This window comes from Dendropsophus ebraccatus, chromosome 5, assembly GCF_027789765.1.
Source record: "Dendropsophus ebraccatus isolate aDenEbr1 chromosome 5, aDenEbr1.pat, whole genome shotgun sequence".
In the NCBI taxonomy this organism is placed as follows: Eukaryota; Metazoa; Chordata; class Amphibia; order Anura; family Hylidae; genus Dendropsophus; species Dendropsophus ebraccatus.
Window position 1 is genome coordinate 43,757,420 of NC_091458.1, and position 19,147 is coordinate 43,776,566.

The 19,147-nt window shown below is 42.3% G+C and overlaps 1 protein-coding gene across 1 annotated transcript; it reads left to right on the forward strand.

The window, feature by feature from the left end:
• The first annotated feature begins 77 nt into the window (after positions 1-77).
• On the forward strand, positions 78-14,161 carry CKAP2 (cytoskeleton associated protein 2). The gene is made up of 9 exons (XM_069969965.1): positions 78-325; positions 2,376-2,463; positions 2,986-3,061; positions 3,168-3,979; positions 5,313-5,562; positions 9,159-9,329; positions 10,365-10,425; positions 10,528-10,786; positions 12,744-14,161. Exons 1-9 carry the CDS (start codon positions 265-267, stop codon positions 12,997-12,999), a joined length of 2,034 nt encoding a protein of 677 aa, XP_069826066.1. The 5' UTR covers positions 78-264; the 3' UTR covers positions 13,000-14,161.
• Positions 14,162-19,147: the final 4,986 nt, after the last annotated feature.

Below are 19,147 nucleotides of genomic sequence, written 5' to 3' on the forward strand. Positions count from 1 at the left end.
GCCTATGAATACGTCACCCATGCGTAATGCGTGCCACTTGACGTAAACTTTAAACTGATTCGCCAACGGACAGCAACAATTCAGTTAGAGGGGCGTGACAGAATTTTTTAACCAATCACAGTTGCGGTAGGTCTCGTGGCTGTGCCGTGATTGCACAGTACGCAAGATGCTGGCCAGCCCAGTGGGCGGTCACTAGGGAGGGAGCGGAGCAGCTGGGCTTTGGTGCGATTTTCAATTCAAAAGAGATAGCGGACGAAGGCAGACATGAGTGCGGCTCCGGTACAGCGTCTACCGCCCAGCAGGAGGCTGCAGCCCGGCTACCGAGGTGAGTATGGGCTGCCGCACAGGGTATAGCCGTTACTGTTACCATAACGTCCTATGGGAGTGCTGCGTTATTGCTGCGTTATATGGTTCAGTTCACACCTATCCACTGTCAATGGGGTTTCTACTTTGGGGGATGTGATGGCAGCATATACCGCAGTGTGTCCCTGCAGGGCCCATTCATTTCTATTAGCTGGAGGTAGTGTGATAGTGAGTGCAGTACATTCACAGGTGTGTCCTGTCTCATTTCAGCAATCAGGGTAGGGTTGAAGTTGCAGATATCAATGTAACTAAATGACTGAACACAGCATCAAATCTGGTGCGGATCCTGTATGTGTGAACACACCCTAAGGGAGCGTTCATACCTACAGGATCTGCAGCAGATTGATGGCCCAGAGTTGCTTTGCATTGAATCTGCAATTTCAAATCTGCGCCATCAAATCTGCTGCAGATCCTGTACGTGTGAATGCATCCTAAGGGTGGGTTGACACGTACAGGATCTGCAGCAGATTTGAAGTAGCAGATTCAATGCAGAGTAAGGGCCCTATTCCACCGGACGATTATCGTTTAGATTATTGTTAAATCGTTCGAATCTAAACGATAGTCTTTCGGTTGAAATGCAGTTAACGATTAACGACCGAACGAGAAATCGTTGATCGCTTTATAAGACCTGGACCTATTTTTATCGTTGCTCGTTCGCAAATCTCTGGGCCATCAAATCTGCTGCAGATCCTGTATGTGGAACGTACCCTAAAGGGAAGCTATCAGCAGATTAGATGACTCTAACCTGCTGATATGTTTCTATTGCACAGGAGATTCTGAGGAGGAAGGTATGTCTGTTACCTTACTCCTCTGTGCTGTTCCGGTGCAGGTAGGCTATATTCACACACCCCTAGTGCAGGTCCGCCTGCACTATGAATATGCATCCGTAGAGCTATGTGGAGCACTATGGGTTCTCACTTCATTACCTTAGCGATCTGTACTTCGAAAAACTGTCCGCATTACAACATTTCCATTTTTTTTTGGGGGGGGGGGCATGGATCGCGACCCCATACACTCGTACGGACGTGTAAATGGGGCCATTGAATAACATTCGTTTTATGTTCTGTCCTCAATTGCGGATGTGTGAATGCAGCCTTAGGCTGGGTTCACACTATGTTTTTGCAAACTGTGTGTATCAGTTTTTCCATTCACTTGCATTATAAAAAAGGGGATCCATTTTTATTTTTTTATTTTTTTTTTTAGCGTACACAAACGTGTTCGACCTCATTTTTGATCATTAAAAAAAAAAAAACTGATTTTGATATAAGTCAATGGAAAAACTGATAAAAAAAAATGCACACAATGGCATCTGTGTTTTTTTGCAAAAAACGTCTTGTGAACCCAGCCCACGTGTGCTCCACGGACCGGTGATACCGTTAAGAGCACTGCCTGCCCCCATAGTGCTGATCCGGCTGGTGTGCTCCGTTCATTATCATTAGTAAGCGCCGGCACGGATCAGCGCTAGGGGGGGGTGGGCAGTGCTCCTAACGGTATCACCGGATTATGGAGCACATGACTAACTGCCTGGAAACAGCGCTGTGGAGGAAGGTAAGATACACACCCGTCTCATGTGCAATAGGGATATATCAGCAGGCTAGATTCGTCTACCCTGCTGATAGTTCCCCTTTAACTGGTCCGTTACTTTTAATATACACACAAATGTGGTCAGCCATGTGGAAGGTAGTCCCGGGAGGACAGGTTACTGATATACTGCACGTGAACAGACAAAAACTAATCATGCCACCTTATTGTTGTCCACCCCAGTACATGTTGCCGCCCTATCAGAAAAGGCAAGCTGCCGTATAATGTGGCACAAAGCAGTCGTCCAGTGATGGTTGTACACTTCACTCTTCATCTCGCAATTCAGAGTGGCTACAAGGCTGTGCATCGGGGCAAATCTAGTGGGCTGTGTACAAGTATAGAGACCAAGCAGCGATCACATAACAGACTGTAGAAGAGAGTGCAGGATATTAGTAGCCTACAGGTAACAATTCTTGTGTTTTCTTCATCAGAGGAGAGAAGAAAAAAAATCGAGGCTATTGTCACCAAGAAAATGGCTGCTCAGAAGAAGAGTGTGTCAGATACGGGGCCTGAAATGCGGTAAGTGCATTCACTAACTTATAGACAGGACAGGTATCTATGGTCTTCCTGCAGCTGGAAGTATCAAGGATTAAAGGCAATGTACCATCAGGTACATTTGTTTTAAGTGTTGCACATGAATAGAAAGATGCCAGTGCCATGGTGCTTTTTTCAAACCGGTTCCCGTGCACCGTGCCGGTCTGCTCCGCCCCTCCCTGATGCTTCTCTATTAATTGTAATGGAGCCCCATCACAGAGGGGAAGGGGTTTCTTCCCACTGAGGGCAGGCCGGCCTCCAGTGCTTCAGCCTGGGTCAGTGCTTCGTAATAGACCGACCGCTATTCTTTTTGAACCCAGTTGCGGTTCAAAAAAAAAAAAGCACCGTGGCACTGGCTTGCTGTTGCCATTCTATTCATGTGCAACACTTAAAGCCAATGTGCCAATCCTTCCTGATCGGCAGTAGTGGGGTCCACTTGTCAAAATGAGGACCGCTCCCACCACATAATTTTGGTAATATTTTTTTTTTTTTCCTTCTAACTACAAGGTCCCCATTATCAGAAAGGTCCAACAGGGATTTACAGAAGAAGCCAGCGCAGGCCAAGCCCCTGGAGAAGAAAGGGGTAAGATGTCTCATGCTTTTGCTTTCATAACGGATCCTGCTGTCCACCCAACATCCGCAATCATTTTCGGAGATATTCATTAGAAATGTTGTTTTCTCTCTCTAAGGCTAAACCTGGGAATACAGAGAATGCTCGGCCTACAGCAAAGAGAGGCGGGAGAACTTTAAGCCAGGCCTTCCTGAAAACGCAAACTGTAAAGAAGAAACAAACGGACAGTGAGAACATAAAACCGGAGCCTACAAAACAGGAATCCAAACCTGTTCTTGGTGCTTATCGGGGGAAAATCATTCAGTCAAAAATTACTTCAATTTGGAAAAGCTCTGAAACCAAAACTCTGCCCGAGCCAAATAGCACTATGCCAAAAAGTCAGGTAAAGAGGCCACAATCCTCTGTCCCAGCTAAGACCAAGGTCAGACCACAGTCCTCTGCGTCTGTCCCAGCTAAGACCAAGGTCAGACCACAGTCCTCTGCGTCTGTCCCAGCTAAGACCAAGGTCAGACCACAGTCCTCTGCGTCTGTCCCAGCTAAGACCAAGGTCAGACCACAGTCCTCTGCGTCTGTCCCAGCTAAGACCAAGGTCAGACCACCTACCAACGACACAAGACCAAAGCGGCCTGTGGTTCCACCAGCCTCCGGTATAAGACCCTCCAGTTCCCTGGCCAAGGGCAAGTCAGAGCTGGTCACTGTGCGGAGAACCACCCAAGTTGTGACCCAGCAGAGGCCAATACAGCAGAAGCCACAGCCAGTTAAACCTCCAGTGAAAGATGGCGCTGTGAAGAAAATCCCAGTGACACTAAGTGAAAAGAAAACTTCTGGACCTGCTAAAACTCTTCCAGGCCCAGAGAAGAAGCCTGCTGCTCCTCAGCTGCCCACAGCCAGCAAATTCCCAAGAGCCAAAGAGTCAGCTGAAGAGCGGAAGTATGTAACAAATATGTATGTTGTGGGGGGTAATGATCACAAGTAGGTGTGTTGGGCACAACTAGATGCTATTAAGAAGTATATAGATATGCAGTATATGGGCTGGTGATGGTAATGTCAGTCTCATAGCAATAACATAGAGCAGTGGCACATATGGCTGACCACTGCCCAATTCTCTTGGAGACTTCCCCCTTGTGATCAGTCGGGGGCCCTGATGGTAAATCTCCTACAGATCCTGTGATTAAAGACGCTATTACACGAAACAATTATCAACATTACTTAACCAATTATCATCCATTCTGGCCGATTAATAGTTTTGTGTATTAGGACATGCTCTGTTAGCTGATCGTGGTCTTTCAACAAGCAATTTTAAGAAACCCTGTAATAGGTTTTATTAGACAAAAAAAACCACTTTCTGTACTCAAAAAGCACTTTTTCAGCCCTCCCAAACTACTTATCTGTGCATTATCAGGCAAATCCGTTTTTATTATAGAGAAGTGAAGTGCTTAATAAAACCTATTTCAGAGTTTCTTAATCACTTGTACTATTGATATTAATTTCTAAAAGAGGGACATTAAAAAGGGGTACTCCAGTGAAAGTCTTTCAAATCAACTGGTTTAAGAAGGTGTTCTAGATTCGTAATTTACTTATGTTTAAAAATCTTCAGTCTTCCAGTACTTATCAGCTGCTGTATGTCCTGCAGGAAGTGGGGTATTCTCTCCAGTCTGACACAGTGCTCTCTGCTGCCACCTCTGTCCAGAGCAGGAGAGACTTTTTCTATGGGGATTTGCTACTGCTCTGGTACTGCTCTGGACAGTTCCTGACAGACAGATATGGCAGCAGAGAAAACTGTGTCAGACTAAAAAGAAAACATTTCCTGCAGGATATACAGCAGCTGATAAGTATGGGAATACTTGATATTTTTGAACAGAATCTATATAACTTTCTGAAACCAGTCTATTTGAAAGAAAGGGATTTTTGCTGGATAACCCCTTTATATGACACAAACGCTTTAAGTGACGATGTTGGGGTAATCCCTTTAAGAGCAGGGGTCAGCATGACCAAAACAATCACAGCACAATGGTCATTTTTACATGTAAGGACCAGTGGCATACAGTACATTGTATGTGCTACCTGAAAGATGCTGATGCAGACCAAGGAAAGGGGAGCTCCCCATAGCATCCTTGTAGATTCCAGCTCTGCAGTGGTCACTATACATAGTGCCTCTGGTTTTTGTCTGCTTAAATTCTTGATTCAGTCTATTATTTTTATTTGTATTAATTAATAAATAATTAATATTAATAAATAATATTTATTATTTATTTTTGTTTAGGGCACGTCTGGCAGAATGGAGAAAATCTAAAGGAATAGTCATGAAAAGGCCTGCAATGGCCACTGCTGCTATCCCTCCCACATCTAATGTGCAGAAAAAAGAGCTTGAGATTAAGACCGAACCAGAGGAACCAAAAGAAGAAGAAACCCGCCAGCTGTACTGGGCCACCATGGCAGAGGAGGACGAGCAGGAGCTTTTCACAATAAAAGTTCGTCAGATCTTTGGAGGCTGCCAGAAGCTTATAGATGAGGTAAGTGACCAAAAGGCATGAAATATTACGGGTGTCATGGATATCACCATTTCAGTTCATGGAACTTTTTTTGTCATTTGTAAATAGATGCACTGTGGGGGAGATTTATCAAAATGGTGTAAAGTGAAACTGGCTCAGTTGCCCCTAGCAGCCAATCAGATTCCATTTTTCATTCATCAGATTCTTTGGAAAATGAAAGGTGGAATCTGATTGGTTGCTAGGGGCAACTGAGCCAGTTTCACTTTACACCATGTTTGATCTCCCCCCTATGAGTTCCTCAGAGAGGATTGCTCTTTAAGAGAGCTGCGGTCTGTAATCGAGACAATGAGTTGTCAGCAAGGGGAAGAAAAGAGCAGCATATCAGGAGAAAGCAATCATGCTAGATGGATCTATTTGCTAAATATTTAGCTTGATGAGCCCTACAAGTATAACATTAGTGGAGATGGCAAAAAAGGTATTAGTACGAGATCGACTGCAATAGGTTAACACCGAGGTTAACCCCCTACCCTTATACCAGAGGGAAAAAGAGTTATACAGAGAGATAAAGATCGGTGTTGGGGTCCTCAGGTGTTTTCCCAGTAATGTATTGGCCTATTAGTTTGGTCAATATGTTTTGTAATAAAGACACATAAATTAATCAGGTAATATTATATTCATCAATTAATCAAATAAATATAACACATCATAAAAGCGTATGGTATACACAGATTGTTTAAAAACATATAGTATATGGAATAGCGATGTTTATGAAGGAAAAATTTTTTTAAAAAAATAGAGATCAGAAAAAATAAAAAATAAAATAAAAAGTAGAGTCTCTTATGGATAATGAAATAAAAAATGAAAATAAAGTCTTAGTTCATATGATGTAATATGGCTGATTTCATCCAAATGATCCTTCTTAATAGTAGCGATCCTTAATTAGTAGCAATGATTGGTATAATGCCCGTTAATAGGATGTTTCCGTAATTGCTGTATTGACAGTTTAATTACAGAGCTTAATTAGGGGTGCTGTTTTGCCGTATATAGTTTAGTACATTCTCAGTTCAGTTCACCATACTTATAGGAGATGGTATATTAATTAGGCTTATTGAGGCATAGTTATGCTGAATTGCATGCTTTGGTAAACATATGCATATAGTTTGTAGTTGTTATAAGATATCTCAATAGACGCTGACTGTATCCAGTAGCGGTGCCTCTGATGTTTTACAAAGTTGCCCGATATCCGTGTCCACAAGAGTTATATTGTTATTAGTTGGCAAATGCAGCAAATATGACAATATTGTGTCATCTGACACTTCTCACCCGTCCTGTAGTGGTTAGGTCCCGGTCGTTGAGAAGGGGATCGCTCCGGCAGCAGTGGTTCTTGCGTCCGGCTGTCAAGCGCTAGACGCGCTAGTTAGTGCTGGATAAATAGGTGAGCTGGTTTGCGCATGCGCAAATGGGCTTGTTGCCCGCGGGACCTCGTGTGTCCTTGGCGCCAAAATTCAAGTGAAGAATGAAATCTTTACTTTTTATGTTGGATCAGATTGGTGATAAAAATATAAAAATAAGTAATGTGCACAAAAGATAAAGTTCTTTAAAATAGCTGGACGCGTTTCAAAACCTTCCTTGGTTTTTTCCTCAGCAGCAAAATGAATGTCCATGTAACATGTGGCTGGGTTTTTTTATAGGCTATTTTACAGCTGATCAATTAGTAAGTGGGTAGTCACTAACCCCGGAATGGACTCAAAAATAAAACTGGCGTGGAAGTGTGAGATCTAGATATTCACACAAATTCTATATGTATATATATAGATTGTTTAACATCAAGAAATGCAGTAGGAAAAAATCTAATAGAGATACAAATAAATACGTATATTCGTAGTTTTTGATACTCATTAGTACTGGTTTTATGTTACAAAAAAACTTCTAAAGTTGTTTTTCAATGGATAGATGGTGGTTTGAGTATGTTAAGTGTTGTGTACTTTGATTTTCTTTGTGGTCTCCCCATGGCCTCCTAACATCTATCTCACAAAGGCAGTCCACAAAGAAAATCAAAGTACACAACACTTAACATACTCAAACCACCATCTATCCATTGAAAAACAACTTTAGAAGTTTTTTTGTAACATAAAACCAGTACTAATGAGTATCAAAAACTACGAATATACGTATTTATTTGTATCTCTATTAGATTTTTTCCTACTGCATTTCTTGATGTTAAACAATCTATATATATATACATATAGAATTTGTGTGAATATCTAGATCTCACACTTCCACGCCAGTTTTATTTTTGAGTCCATTCCGGGGTTAGTGACTACCCACTTACTAATTGATCAGCTGTAAAATAGCCTATAAAAAAACCCAGCCACATGTTACATGGACATTCATTTTGCTGCTGAGGAAAAAACCAAGGAAGGTTTTGAAACGCGTCCAGCTATTTTAAAGAACTTTATCTTTTGTGCACATTACTTATTTTTATATTTTTATCATCCATCTGATCCAACATAAAAAGTAAAGATTTCATTCTTCACTTGAATTTTGGCGCCAAGGACACACGAGGTCCCGCGGGCAACAAGCCCATTTGCGCATGCGCAAACCAGCTCACCTATTTATCCAGCACTAACTAGCGCGTCTAGCGCTTGACAGCCGGACGCAAGAACCACTGCTGCCGGAGCGATCCCCTTCTCAACGACCGGGACCTAACCACTACAGGACGGGTGAGAAGTGTCAGATGACACAATATTGTCATATTTGCTGCATTTGCCAACTAATAATATAACTCTTGTGGACACGGATATCGGGCAACTTTGTAAAACATCAGAGGCACCGCTACTGGATACAGTCAGCGTCTATTGAGATATCTTATAACAACTACAAACTATATGCATATGTTTACCAAAGCATGCAATTCAGCATAACTATGCCTCAATAAGCCTAATTAATATACCATCTCCTATAAGTATGGTGAACTGAACTGAGAATGTACTAAACTATATACGGCAAAACAGCACCCCTAATTAAGCTCTGTAATTAAACTGTCAATACAGCAATTACGGAAACATCCTATTAACGGGCATTATACCAATCATTGCTACTAATTAAGGATCGCTACTATTAAGAAGGATCATTTGGATGAAATCAGCCATATTATATCATATGAACTAAGACTTTATTTTCATTTTTTATTTCATTATCCATAAGAGACTCTACTTTTTATTTATTTATTTTTTTTTTCTGATCTCTATTTTTTAAAAAAAAATTTTTCCTTCATAAACATCGCTATTCCATATACTATGTTTTTAAACAATCTGTGTATACCATACGCTTTTATGATGTGTTATATTTATTTGATTAATTGATGAATATAATATTACCTGATTAATTTATGTGTCTTTATTACAAAACATATTGACCAAACTAATAGGCCAATACATTACTGGGAAAACACCTGAGGACCCCAACACCGATCTCTATCTCTCTGTATTAGTGGAGATGATAATTTTGCTCTAAGTACCAGGACCTTTATAATAGTGCTGTACAAACCCGTTATATAACATTTTCTGCACAAATCAAACATATGCCTGAAATGTCTGTCCGTACATTGTTAATAGGGTTGTCCAAGGGAAGAAGTTCTCTCAATACTTGAAAAACAAATCCAAGCCGTTCCGGAAGCCAAGAAGCTTTCTGGATACTGGGAATGCCTTGCTCGTCTGGAGAAACGTGATGGGCAGCTCTATAAGGTGATAGCGGTCTGTGAAGAGGCTGTGGCTGCTGATGCACAGGTAAGTGAAACAGGAACCACACTGAAGAATCTGCAATGGTTTCAATGCATAATGGCTTTGAATTATGAGACCTCCAAATGTATTTGAGTTCAGTGCTCAGCAATGTTCAGAATTTCCATAGTCGTTAAATGGAGCAGCGTTCGAGTATGTCAGCTGCTGCTTTAGTTTCTCGGAGGACAATCTACCTTTGTTCCTGCAATCCCCGCAGGTGTATCGGCTAGATACACCTACCCTGTGGATAAGGGATGACTTTTTCTGGTATATCTGGCAAACATCGGATCTCACTGAAGGAAGCTCGCCGTGGCAGCAGAAATGTGACATAACATGAATGGTCAGTCACCACGGATGGCTCTATTGGTGGGCTTTATTTCTTTGCAGTGCTTGAGTCTTTGGGCCATGTCTGACCAAGGACAACAGCTGCATGGAACCTGCATCCTGTCCCCATGTCTGTGGTTTTCTTCCAGATACCTTGATTTCTTCCCACATTCCTGATGGATAAAATAGAATTTTCATTCCCACAGGGACTTGATATATGGTGCTATATAGAATATAAACTCAGATAAATAAATGCAACTTGTAGTGCGGCTTTGTGCTGCAAAACCATGGTGTGTGTGCTGATCTAGCCATGAGATGTAGAGGTGTCTGCATCTTTCTTTGGAGGCTTTAAAAGAAGTGCAGCCAAAATGAAAAATCCAGGGCCAGCAGGGGGGGTGCGGAGGACATAATAAAGAATCTATACTTACTAGAGATGAGCGAACCTGGAGCATGCTCGAGTCCATCCGAACCCGAACTTTCGGCATTTGATTAGCGGTGGCTGCTGAACTTTGATAAAGCCCTAAGGCTATGTGGAAATCATGGATATAGTCATTGGCTGTATCCATGTTTCCCAGACAACCTTAGAGCTTTATCCAAGTTCAGCATCCCCAGCTAATCAAATGCCAATCGTTCGGGTTCGGATGGAACCGAACCCGGTTCGCTCATCTCTAAGTTATATTGGAAAATTCAGTAAACCTGTAATTCTTTTTCCTCCTTCAGCCTCTTGAGGAGCTCAGAGACATTCTTGCAGATGCCTTGGAACAGCTGAAGCCAGACCCTGGTACGTTGTCTGTCATGTGAAAGAAAAGAAAAAAAGTAACAATTTAGTTACATCATGGTGTCTGCTGTCTCTGTACAGTGCTGTTAAATGCATAATTTATAGTTACAGAGGAAAGTGTGAAAGAAGAAAAGGTGGAAAATATAAAAAGCGAGGAGATAAAGACTGAAGTAAAAGACGAAACTGAAGAGGTGGCTGTTAAGAACAAAAGAAGAAAAAGAAGAAGAGGTAAAGCCAAAGCTGTGAAAATCGAGTGTCCATCCACCCCAGATAAGCCACCCAGGCCTGACTCTACACCAGAAAATGGAGGTGTTTCCTCATCTGTCATAAGATTCAACATTCGTACAACACCACATTTGGAAAAGTAAGTTATGTCCTGTTGCCCTATCTGTAAATAAATATCTTACAGGTTATTAGGATGGGACAAACCCTTTTACACTCTCTATATACCTATGTATGCAACAGAAAATTATGGGGTCTCCTGCTTAGGATCCACCCTATTACCTGTCTATGTATGTATAAATTTAGACTCTGACAAATGTCTAGAATTATATAGAAAAATATTGATATATTTCAGCCGGCATTTTTCTCAAAAGTCCCCTAGCAGGCAAGATATAGTGAAGACACTGTGGGGAAAAAACAATTGCCGTTCCGCGCTGTGCCACACTGTTATAAGGTTGATACAATGATTTGATAATAGTGGGGATGTGATATATGATTCAAGGATTTAGGACAATTAGTATACCACAAGAATGTTTAAGACTCGCACTGACCTGATTTTGAATATGGACGGCAGACCAAGATTGAAGTGATGAGCTTGCCGATGGCAGATATCCACATCAGTGGTCTGTAGGTAAGTAGTGGTTCTGTTAGTGGTAAGGTTGATCCACTTATGTGCAGAGGGCACACTGGATATAATACTTGTAGACTACTTGGTCTTCTGGCAGATGGCGCGCTCCGGCCATTAGCGCGCTCACTTCTGCCGAACAGGTGGATCAGTCTCTGGAGACTGCGCTTCTTGAGAAAGAGAGCCGGGACTCTTGAAACGCGTAGAAGTGAAGTAGCCTTCTGACCCCTAACAGGATCCGTTGCCACTGCTGTGACGTCACGCAGTCTCCAGAGACTGATCCACCTGTTCGGCAGAAGTGAGAGCGCTACCGGCCGGAGCGCGCCATCTGCCAGAAGACTAAGCAGGCTTTTCCTGCTGACAGTCTTCTATGTGTCTAACTAAATATTCACCATACTTAAAGAAACAATGGTAACACTGCCAGATACCTGTAATATAGAGGTCAGCCATAGTGATATAGAGAGGGGGGTCACACATAGTGATATAGAGAGGGGGGGGCACACATAGTGATATAGAGAGGGGGGGCACACACAATCTATATTACACAGGAAATCTTTTTATTACACTGCTGCTCATATACAATCACCCAGCATCCAGGAAGAGAACAGCACAGATCTCTAACCACACACAAGATTCAATTCTACATTTTTTTTTTAAAAAAAAACATTTTTTTTTTTTTAAAGCTAGAGTCTACGTCGGTACATTTTTTTTTTTTTTTTTTTTTTTTTTTTTTTTTTTTTTTTTTTTCCCCCAACTCCAGCCAAAACTAACTCCCACTCCACAGCCCTGTGTAGTAGTGAGGCATGTAAAGTTAAGAGAGGTGTTCCCATCTTAAAGTGAAAAGGCTATGCCATTGTTCTATAATAATCGGAGGTCCAACCTCTGGGATTCTCCACCAGTCCTGATACTGAAGGAGCCATAGCACTGATTTAGCTCTGCGGCTCTTTCAGTGTTCGGTTAGGAGCTTTATTGATTATAAGTAGAGAGGGTCAGGCTGGCCGAGGGCAAATCGGTGATATGGGGCGGGCAGTACTCCTCTTTCTACATGTTGACTCCTAACTTGTGCTCCTGACGGTCTTATTGGACAGTGGAGCACACAACTAACTGCACCGAAATGGCGCAGAGGAATAAGGTAGGAGGCTTACCTTCCTCTTCAGCGTCTCCTGTGCAGTAGGGAGAAATCAGCAGATTAGATTTGTCTAACCTAGGGGTATGGAACCTTAGCTCTCCAGCTGTTGCAAAACTACAACACTTTAGTTTTGGATGTCCATGCATGATGGGAGTTGTAGTTTTGCCTTAGCTGGAGAGCCAAGGTTCCCTACTACTAGTCTAAACTGATAGTTCCCCTTTTAATAAAATCTCCACCAGCTTGTACATGAGGATGGGAATCCACTGCCATGAGTGTCTGTTCAGGCAAAGATATAGATGGATAGCCGAGTTTCTAATACCTGACTGTCTAACTTGTTTTATTCAGAATTAAGAAACTACAGATGAATGAAGGAGAATCCAGCGTCAAGAGCTACAAATTTCTCACTCCGGTCAGACGCTCCTCCCGCCTGGAGCACAATTCTCACAGATTACCAGACATGTTAAAGGACCATGACCCCTGTGTTTCTGGTATTGACCAGTTAGGAGACCTGGAAGAGGCAGAGACCTGTACAAACGCTTATATCTTCCGAAAAAACAGTGCACTTAATGAAGTCACTGCAAAAAGTGCCACCAAAAACTGAACATCCTCCACCGACAGACTGACCAGCACTTTTTTTTTTTTTTTTTTTTTAAATCCCGTTCATCACTGTAACCAAGATGATCTGCACAGTACACTAAACCCTGTCTTTGTTTTACATCTGGTGTTGTCTGCTACTCTCCTATTGTATTGTTTTTATGTCTATACATTTCCTAATTCCAGTAGGAGAAACACTTATGAAATTTGCAAGTCTATCTACCCATGAATGTCTACTTGCTGTGTGCTGGTGGCAAGCATATGATTAGTCAGACATTCATTAATGTAAAATAGTATACAGTGTATATACTGGACACTTACAAAGGAGGCAGCCATGCTCATGTTGCTTCCAGTGGCATCAGTAGTTCATTATATAATATGCATCAGTCAGGGTGTGTTCACATGATCACGTTTTTAACTGCAGTTACTGAATAAAAATGTAAAAAAAAAATAGATTTGAAAAAAAGAGAAGTCTGTCTTACTATGTTTTATGTGCTTCACTAAAGATCTGTATATTTCATAGTTGCAATATTGAAGCCTGAACATGTGAACACCCCCTAAGCCATAGAAGCTGGAGAATTATTACAGTTTTATTTAAAGGAATATAAAAAAAGGTAAAAGTGATAGTGTTGTGTTTTTACATGCCTTTACCTGTGCAGTCATTGATCACTAACCCAAACCATGTGTGTTTTATTACATTGTTGTGGTTTATGGGGGTGTTTTATGTTGCCTGCACATGCTACAGGTGAATACGTATTTTATTTTCTTATACTTTTTACTTGAAGTTGTGCAAAACTGAAAGCGAACCTGTCAGGCTCCACATTTTTAGCTTTTTTTAAACTTTTTTAAAAATATTTAAATAAAATGACAGTAACAGAATTTCATGTCAGCCTGCCCACTTTCTAATACCTTTTGAAATAACAGGAACAACCCCTTTAAATCACCATAGGATCCTCAATCTTTGCTCAGTATAACTATGAGGCCCATGACATGGTGTCAGTACAGAAATAGAACCATTTATATTGTTTCCTGTATCAAAACAAAGATTTTAGCGGTTTTGACCTTACACTGGTGTAATGAAGATGGCCACTTTATAATAACTCTATTGATAGAACTACTAAAAAAAAAGCTGTTTTAACAATTGTATCACAAGTCATGTATTTATATAAAAAGACAATGTTGTACAATATTCTGTGTATGTGTCTCTTTATGTAAAGCTTAACTGGGTTATCCATATAACCACTGTCTTCTCGATAGGCAGGTGCCATGTCAAGTAGCCAGTCACTAAGGGGTAGAAGCAGCAGAAAGCATCACTTTTGTAAGATCCCATGAGATTTCCAAGGTCTTCAGTTGGAATGATCAAATTTGTATCTTATTAAAAATTCTCATGTTGGTTTCTTCTATCAATAGGCCATTCCTCCCTGGGTGCCTGGAAAAACTGGAACCAGTCCTGGGATACTTCTCCTAGTTTCCCAGGACTGGATCCAGCTTTTCAGGCACCCAGGGCCAGTGGTATTTCAGTTGCAGAGATAACAATGCAGGCTATGAGTATGTCACCGCCAGACACTTGTTAGGATATAGCCGACTGCTGCCTTCCTCTGGTCTGGATAAGCAATTCACTATGCAGAAATAAGGACATGAAAGTTTGGAGAGGCCAATCCTTGAGAAATGGTTGAATAGAGTTTTTTTATTAAGATGACAGACTACACATTTTGAGGGTTAATACACTTCACCACCATTGGACCCAATTCGGAGGGTTATCTCTTGAAATGCATGGTCAGAAAAGATAAGCGAACCGGGATCGAGTCCATTCGAACCCGAACGTTCGGTATTTGATTAGTGGTGGCTGCTGAAGTTGGATAAAGCTCTAAGGTTGTCTGGAAAACATGGATACAGCCAATGACTAAATCCATGTTTTCCACATAGCCTTAGGGCTTTATCCAAGTTCAGCAGCCACTACTAATCGAATGCCGAAAGTTCGGGTTCAGATGGACTTGAGCATGCTCCAGGTTCGCTCATCTCTAATGGTCAGTTATCTTATTAAAGCTGCTTCTATAATCCAAATGGCTCCCGTGTATCTACCATACAGCGCCAAGAAATCCACTATTTCTCAAACATTGCCATCTCCAAACTTGGACATTCCTATTTTTACTTTTGTCTTGGCGTCACCTCCTAGTGGCGGCAGTGTATATTGCACAGTCTTCTGTGTTTGCCAATTCAAGGTGTTCTCTAGGGTTAGGTAACACAGTGCCACCCTTGCCCTCAGGCAATGAATGATTAACGAATGTGGAATTACAGCAAATTTTTTTTTTTTTTACTTTTTTTGCCTCTGGCTTTTTTTTTAACACAAACATAAGAAATTCCATTGAACTCTATGGGAGATAAACACTACAGTTTGCAGGGAAAACCCACTAAACCCTCACCCTAAGTTTAGAAAAACTGAAACAGAGCAGAATAGACATCAGAGAGTAGAGGAAAAAGCACCAAGTATGTATGGCACTGGTGTCAAACTCAGGCCCTCCAGCTGATGCAAAACTACAATTCCCATGATGCCTGGACAGCTAAAGCTTTGGCTGTCCAGGCATGATGGGAATTGTAGTTTTGCAACAGCTGGAGGGCCTGAGTTTGACACCCCTGATGTATGGCTTTTCATAAAACATTTGGCCTAAGCATTTTTCTCAAATAAACACCATGGCAAAAATTTAAAGGGAACCTGTCACCCGCCATGACGTGGCAGAGCCCGACCGACCCCCCCCCCCCCCCCCGCTAGAGACCCTTACACAAAGTCCCGCTCCTGAGATATGACCGTCTGAAGCCCAGTGCGCTCGCATCAGATGTGTCAGACGCTCATAGAGAATGGCGGCTCCATTTATGAGCGTCGGACTCATCTCTGATGAGCGTGCGCCGGGTCTCAGACTGTGATATCTCGGCAGCAGGAGCGAGACTTCGTGCACGGGGTAAGTATAAGGGGCCTATTCCACGGAGTGATAATCAGCCGAATTGGAGCGATAATCTGCCTGATTCGGCCAATTATCGCTCCGTGGAATAGAGAGAACGATGAGCCGATGATCGTGTCATCGGCTGAACGTTCATTTAGGTACAGACCTAAAATCATTGTTTGCCACCAGCGCATCGCTACGGTAGAATAGCGGTGCGCGGCAGCGACCGACGATTTCAGCAGCATTATACATTACCTGTCCGGGCTGCAGGTTTTCTCCTTCTTTCTCCTGGTCCCGCACCGCAGCAGCTTCGGAGCGGGGCTGTCTGAGCTGACAGACCGCTCAGCCAATCACTAGCCGGAACCACCGTGGCCAGTGATTGGCTGAGCGGTCTGTCAGTTTAGACAGGCTGCTCTGAAGCTGCTGCGGCACGGGACCGGGAGGATGAAGGAGAAAACCTGCAGCCCGGACAGGTAATATATGAAACAAGGGCTGCAAGGACATCGGTAACAATGTCCCTGCAGCCCTTGCTTAACGATCATCCGGGCCTCGGAATAGGCCCAGTAAACGAGCGCCGATCTAACAGATCGGCGCTTGTTTACATCGTTGATCGGGCCCTGGTCGGCCCGTGGAATAGGACCCTAAGGATCTCTAGCGGGGGTCGGCCAGGCTCTGCCTCGGCACGGGGGTGAAAGGTCCTCTTTAACCCTTTAAGGACATGGCCCATTTTCGTTTTTACGTTTTCGGTTTTTCCTCCTTGTGTTTAAAAGGTCATAGCACTTGCATTTTTCCACCTAGAAACCCACATGACCCCTTATTTTTTGCGTCACTAATTGTACTTTGCAATTACAGGCTGAATTTTTGCATAAAGTACACTGCGAAACCAGAAAAAAATTCGAAGTGTGGTGAAATTGAAAAAAAAAACGCATTTCTTTTATTTGGGGGAAATGTGTTTTTACGCCATTCACCCTGGGGTAAAACTGACTTGTTATGCATGTTCCTCAAGTCGTTACGATTACTATGATATATAACATGTATAACTTATATTGTATCTGATGGCCTGTAAAAAATTCAAACCGTTGTTAACCAATATACGTTCCTTAAAATCGCTCCATTCCCAGGCTTATAGCGCTTTTATCCTTTGGTCTATGGGGCTGTGCGAGGTGTCAGTTTTTGCGCCATGATGTGTTCTTTCTATCGGTACCTTGATTGCCCATATACGTCTTTTTGATCGCTTTTTATTAAATTTTTTCTGGATTTGATGCGACCAAAAATGCGCAATTTTGCACTTTGGGATTTTTTTGCGCTGACGCCGTTTACCGTACGAGATCAGGAATGTGATTAATTAATAGTTCGGGCGATTACGCACGCGGCGATAGCAAACATGTTTATTTATTTATTTATTTGTTTACTTTTATTTAAAACCTGGGAAAAGGGGGGTGATTCAGACTTTTATTAGGGGAGGGGGCTTTTTACTATTAACAACACTTTTTTTTTTTTTTTTACACATATACTAGAAGCCCCCCTGGGGGACTTCTAGTATATACACTTGGATCTCTCATTGAGATCTCTGCAGCATAGATATGCTGCAGAGATCCATGAGATCGGCACTCGCTGCTGCAGCCGAAAACAAACGAGTGCCGAGCCGAGGACGGCGCCATCTTGGACGCGTCCCCGGCCGGCATCAGTAACGGAGATCGCTCCTCCGGGACAAGGTCCCGGAGGAGCGATCTCCCCCACTAGACACCAGGGAAACGTTGCCTCCGGTAATCGGAGGCAGCTGTCAACTTTGACAGCTGCCTCCGATTAGCTAATTAGCGGGCACGGCGATCAGACCGTGCCCGCTAATAGCGGCGGTCCCGGGCTACACGCGGCCCCCGGGATCGCGGCACTTCAAAGCGGGGCCGCCGCGCGGCCCCGCTTTGAAGTGCAAGTGAGGACATAGGACGTACCGGTACGTCCTATGTCCTTAAGAGGTTAAAGGGGTTGTCCAGCGAAAAAAAAAAAAATTCTTTCAAATCAACTGATGTCAGAAAGTTATATAGATTTGTAATTTACTTCTATTTAAAAATCTCCAGTCTTCCTATACTTATAAACTGTTGTATGTCCTGCAGGAAGTATTGTTTATTTACATTTAGAAACAGTGCTCTCTTCTGTCATCTCTGGCCGAGTCAGGAACTTTCCTGAGCAGCAACAAATCACCATGGTAAACCCCTCCTGTTCCTGTCTCGGCCAGAGATGTCAGCAGAGAGCACTGTTTCTGAATGTAAATAAACAACATTTCCTGCAGAACATACAGCAGCTTATAACTATGGGAACACTGGAGATTTTTAAATAGAAGAAAATTACAAATCTTTATAACTTTCTGACACCAGTTGATTTTTCCGCTGGACAACCCCTTTAAGGTTAATATAAAGATTTACACTGTTTGGTTATGTTCACACACAGTATTTTCCTTAGTCTTTTTTCAACCAAAACCAGGAGTGGCACTGACAGGGCAAAATTATAGTGGAAAGATTTTGCGTTTTCAACCCAATCCTAGTTTTAGTTGAAGAAACACTGACTAAAATACTGTGTGTGAACACAACTTTAGGCTATGTTCACACACTGTAAAATAAGAGCTGAATAATAACTGTAATTTTGAGTGAAAATAGAATAATGTGTGAAGAGACGGGAAAAAATGGTCACAATTTGCAAAAGCAGGTTCATTATTTGGGTTTTAATCAATTACGGCCGTTATCCACTGTGTCCACTGTTGTCCAATTTTGCCATTGACTTCAATAGAGTGCATTATTGTATTAAAATACAATAGCGGCGGGATCGTTCAGTGGGGGACCTGGTGACGCTGCAGGAGGACAACGGGGGAGTGCAGAGCATAGGCTCTTTATTATTTTCTATACTTGCTGCAACAATATATAAAGTTTTCCCATGCTGGAGTACCCCTTTAATTCTTGCACAAATAATATAAAGTCCAGGCAATCCTCTGTGAGCTCAACTACCTGGACTCACTGAACCTACCTTCACTGATACATTATAACAAACTCAGCCTGATGTTTGCCCTGCTGATTTGTTTAGCCAACAAGACCGGCTCTACTACAATTGTCACTCATAACAAAGACCCAGCACCTGTACTAGCAGAGCTGAGTTTGTTATCATGTTTTCTGGAAGGAATAGTAACACCTATTCTGCATCAGTAACACATGAAGCAGAGTGGGA